The sequence below is a fragment of the Triticum dicoccoides genome, chromosome 1B (assembly GCF_002162155.2).
Source record: "Triticum dicoccoides isolate Atlit2015 ecotype Zavitan chromosome 1B, WEW_v2.0, whole genome shotgun sequence".
NCBI lineage: Eukaryota > Viridiplantae > Streptophyta > Magnoliopsida > Poales > Poaceae > Triticum > Triticum dicoccoides.
In genome coordinates this window covers 285505975-285509464 of record NC_041381.1, presented here as the reverse complement: position 1 = coordinate 285509464, position 3490 = coordinate 285505975, and the positions used below count along the sequence as shown (strand labels likewise).

The following is a 3490-nucleotide window of genomic DNA, read 5'->3' as shown; positions in this document are numbered from 1 at the left end:
TAGCGTGACCCCTAACCCAGGCATGTTGTTTAGCTTGCGTCAGGCGTTGGAAATAGGTTGCCTGGGTGCTGCCTAGCAACTGATTCCACTTCAATCAGCATATTCTGCTATGGGCCATGTCTTATTTTTTAGTATTGATCTTTGCAGACATGAACAACAAACAAACATGATATACCTACCACGCAGCAAGCCTGGTAAACTATCTTAAAAAACAAACATGATATACCTGGTCAGGCAGAAATTTTCTAGGCACGCGCATCACTTTGTGCTTGGCAGGGCGAGAACCAAAAAGGCCCCTAAACCAAACACACCCTATGAAATGGAGGAAGTACTATGTTGAGAAAATGTTATTCAACAGAGCCGAACCCATCTCCATTTCATTTTGCGAATCACCCTCGGCGAGACCCGGACCCGGACCGGAGCACCATCCGTCTCCGGCATCTTAACCCGCCGTCCGTGCCCCGTCGCCCACTGCTCATCCCCGCCGCGATGGGGAGCGTAGACCTGGTGCTGAAGTCAGCGTGCGAGGGCTGCGGCTCCACGTCGGACCTCTACGGCACTGGGTGCAAGCACACCACGCTCTGTAGCTCCTGCGGCAAGTCCATGGCGCTTTCCCGCGCCCGATGTCTCGTCTGCTCTGCGCCCATCACGAACCTCATCCGGGTATGGATCCGTTCGTTTCCGCGTGCATGTGATCGCCGTTGGCGCGAACGCTCTCGATCTAGGGTTTCGGCGTTCGGTTGCTCCAGTAGCCGGATGTGGTTTATGTCTGTGGGATTGGTGCGCTGGATTATGCGGTTCATTGTTTTGACGCTCCGATGAATTGAATTATGTTGCTCAGTATGCCATGGATTGCAATCAAGGTTTTCTCACTACACTACGAACAGAAAATGACTGCTATTTCTCAGATCTTCGTGTAATAAAGAATGGCCACGATAATAATATTAGTTCGAGTTGCAATTTCAAAATAAAGAATTAAGATGATGGCACAAATTGAGAAGAGAATTTTGTCTGGATCTGCTGCAATTCATGTTACCTGGAACTATATGCAAGAATGGTTATTTTTAGTTCTGGATCTTGTGGCTGCTTATGTTATGTATGAGAAGAAGAAGAAAATGGATTTGGGACTTGACCAAAAGAACTTGATTGGCTTTGATTTTGAAATTTTAGCCCTGTACAAGTTACATGACTCATCTGTTTATACTAGAGCTTTGGATGGTAAATCGGACGAAAAACCAACTGGTAGTATTTGGTTTAGTGTGCCAGTGAGAAGTTGCACTAGGGTAGCTGTGGATAATTGGGGATGTTGAAGTGCAAACATGGGAGTGATTGCTAATGTTTCTTGAAGTGTGTTATAATGAATCAGTGGAATTTTCTAATTTTCCACTTCTATTTGAGTCGTTACTTATAACCTCAATCTCAAATTTCGCATACAAAAATGTCAGTACAAACCATTTACACAATATTGATGTAGACTACAACCATCAAACATAAAAGGTGAAAATATTAATTTAGGAGGGGCTAGGGCACACCCTAACCCCCACCCCTATTCACAGTGTTCACAGTGTAGTTAGTTTCACAGCTTTATGCAAGCTCTTCATGTGTACTATGCAGTTATTGTTGTGAAAATTGTAGTTGCATATTATGTGCTGTCTGCAGCACAAATTGTGAGTTATGTCAGTTCTGGGAACAGGGCGGATCAGCTATGTGGTTCGTCTATTTACACTATGATGTACTCATTGTGAATCTTTCTCTTTCAGGAATACAATGTGCGGGCAAATGCCAGCACAGATAAGGCATTCTCTATTGGAAGATTTGTAACTGGTTTGCCGCCATTCTCAAAGAAAAAGAATGCTGAGAACAAATGGTCTCTTCATAAAGAAGGCCTGCAAGGACGGCAGCTTACTGACAAAATGCTGGTATGTACTTTTGGATCATCATTCATCATTATTTATTCAACAATTATTCCAGTACAATAGAGGTATCATAGTTATTTTTGCTATGCTTGAACCAAATGTTATCAATTTCTCTGCCATGTCCTGGATAATATTTGATCGAGAATGATCTGTTTTGAGTTGAAGTTCTAAGTTTGTGCAGTTGGCCCTTCTAACTATGTGGATTTACATTTGGAAACTCCAGGAGAAATACAACAGGAAGCCATGGATTTTGGAAGATGAAACTGGTCAATATCAGTTTCAAGGTCACATGGAGGGATCACAGTCAGCAACAGCTACATACTATTTGTTAATGTTGCATGGCAAGGAATTTCACGCATTTCCTGCTGGTTCCTGGTAATACACTTGTTCCACATTTTGCCGTGCTTTTCATTATGTTAGCCCAAATCAGGATTGTAGTAAAAAGAAGGTAAAAACGAGAGTCAATCATGACAGTCCATTGTTACAACTTTGACAAGTGAATTTTTTGACAAAATCTAAACAAAAATTCAATGTTGTGAGTTTACTATCTGCAACAAATTCACTCAAATAATTTCCTTTTGTCTTAACAAGAGATAAGTGTCAAAGATAGAACAGTATGGGTGCTGCTACTGGTCTATACCATTGGAGCTGCTCCTGATGGTACTGTTAAGGAGTATTACTCTCTGCGCACGAAGGCTGCTCCTCAAGCCGACCAAGATCGATCTGGTTGGACATGGTAACGCCCGCGGCTGCTTTTCGTTGCAGGACGCGCCTGCTGTCTTCCGTCAACAGGGGTGTGAAGCTCAGCTGCCAGCTTGCTTCTTCCACCCACGTTGCTGCCTTCCTCCTTCAGGCCGGCTTCCACGCAGCTCTCCTCCGCTAGCGTGCATGCCTGACAGTTTACTGCACAGCGTGCTGCTCAATTTCTGCTTCTGTGCGCGCTGCTCTAGCTGTGTGCATCCGCAGGCCTGCTCGCTTGCTGCCACGTGCGTGGTTCATCCTTTGCTAGTTTTCCTGGCTACTGCTGCTACTTGCGTGCTGCTCTCACTGCTGCTTGGATGATGCTGGTCTCCTACATCTACTTCTATCTAGGGTGTTCCTTTTTTTTGGGCAGGCTAGTTTTCTATTTCTTCCGCTGTGTCCACCAAATCCGTTGATATTTTGTGTTTTCTCATGTCATGTGAGTCCACCATACCTATGTCCGTCAGCCTTTTTCTGGTCATTGTCCTCTGTATAGGATTTCTGTGACCTCTCTTTGCATTGTTGATCTAAGCCCATTCTCTTGCCGCCGAGCTTCTTTCGCCGTCAGTTTTCATGGGTCATGATTCTTTAAGCAATGCTTCTTCTCTTGATGTGCCATCTTCTTTCGACAACCCATCTTCTCTTGATACTTGTATCTTCAATTGATGTGGTGTCTTCCTCTTGATGTGCCATCTCTTCTTTATCCCCTTTGGTGACTCGACAGGTTTTGAAGACTCTTCATGCTACAACGACACTCAAGACGCGGATTTGGATTATCATTTTTTTTAGTATTACACTTCTTCAAATGCAATGCTATTGCATACGCTTTGCAT

The 3490-nt window shown here is 44.0% G+C and overlaps 1 protein-coding gene across 6 annotated transcripts in view; it reads left to right on the top strand.

The window, feature by feature from the left end:
* The first annotated feature begins 290 nt into the window (after positions 1–290).
* The window catches only part of LOC119331440 (transcription initiation factor IIF subunit alpha-like), a 15900-nt gene continuing 12700 nt past the window's right edge, over positions 291–3490 (top strand). For 2 of the 6 annotated variants that reach the window (XM_037604603.1, XM_037604610.1), the window contains exons 1-3: positions 291–663; positions 1761–1919; positions 2140–2291. In XM_037604603.1, the coding sequence (XP_037460500.1) occupies positions 334–663; positions 1761–1919; positions 2140–2291 (641 nt within the window). In that variant the 5' untranslated portion in view covers positions 291–333. The remainder of the gene's footprint in view (positions 664–1760; positions 1920–2139; positions 2292–3490) is intronic. The other 4 variants (XM_037604628.1, XM_037604599.1, XM_037604623.1 and 1 more) reach the window with 4 other exon arrangements.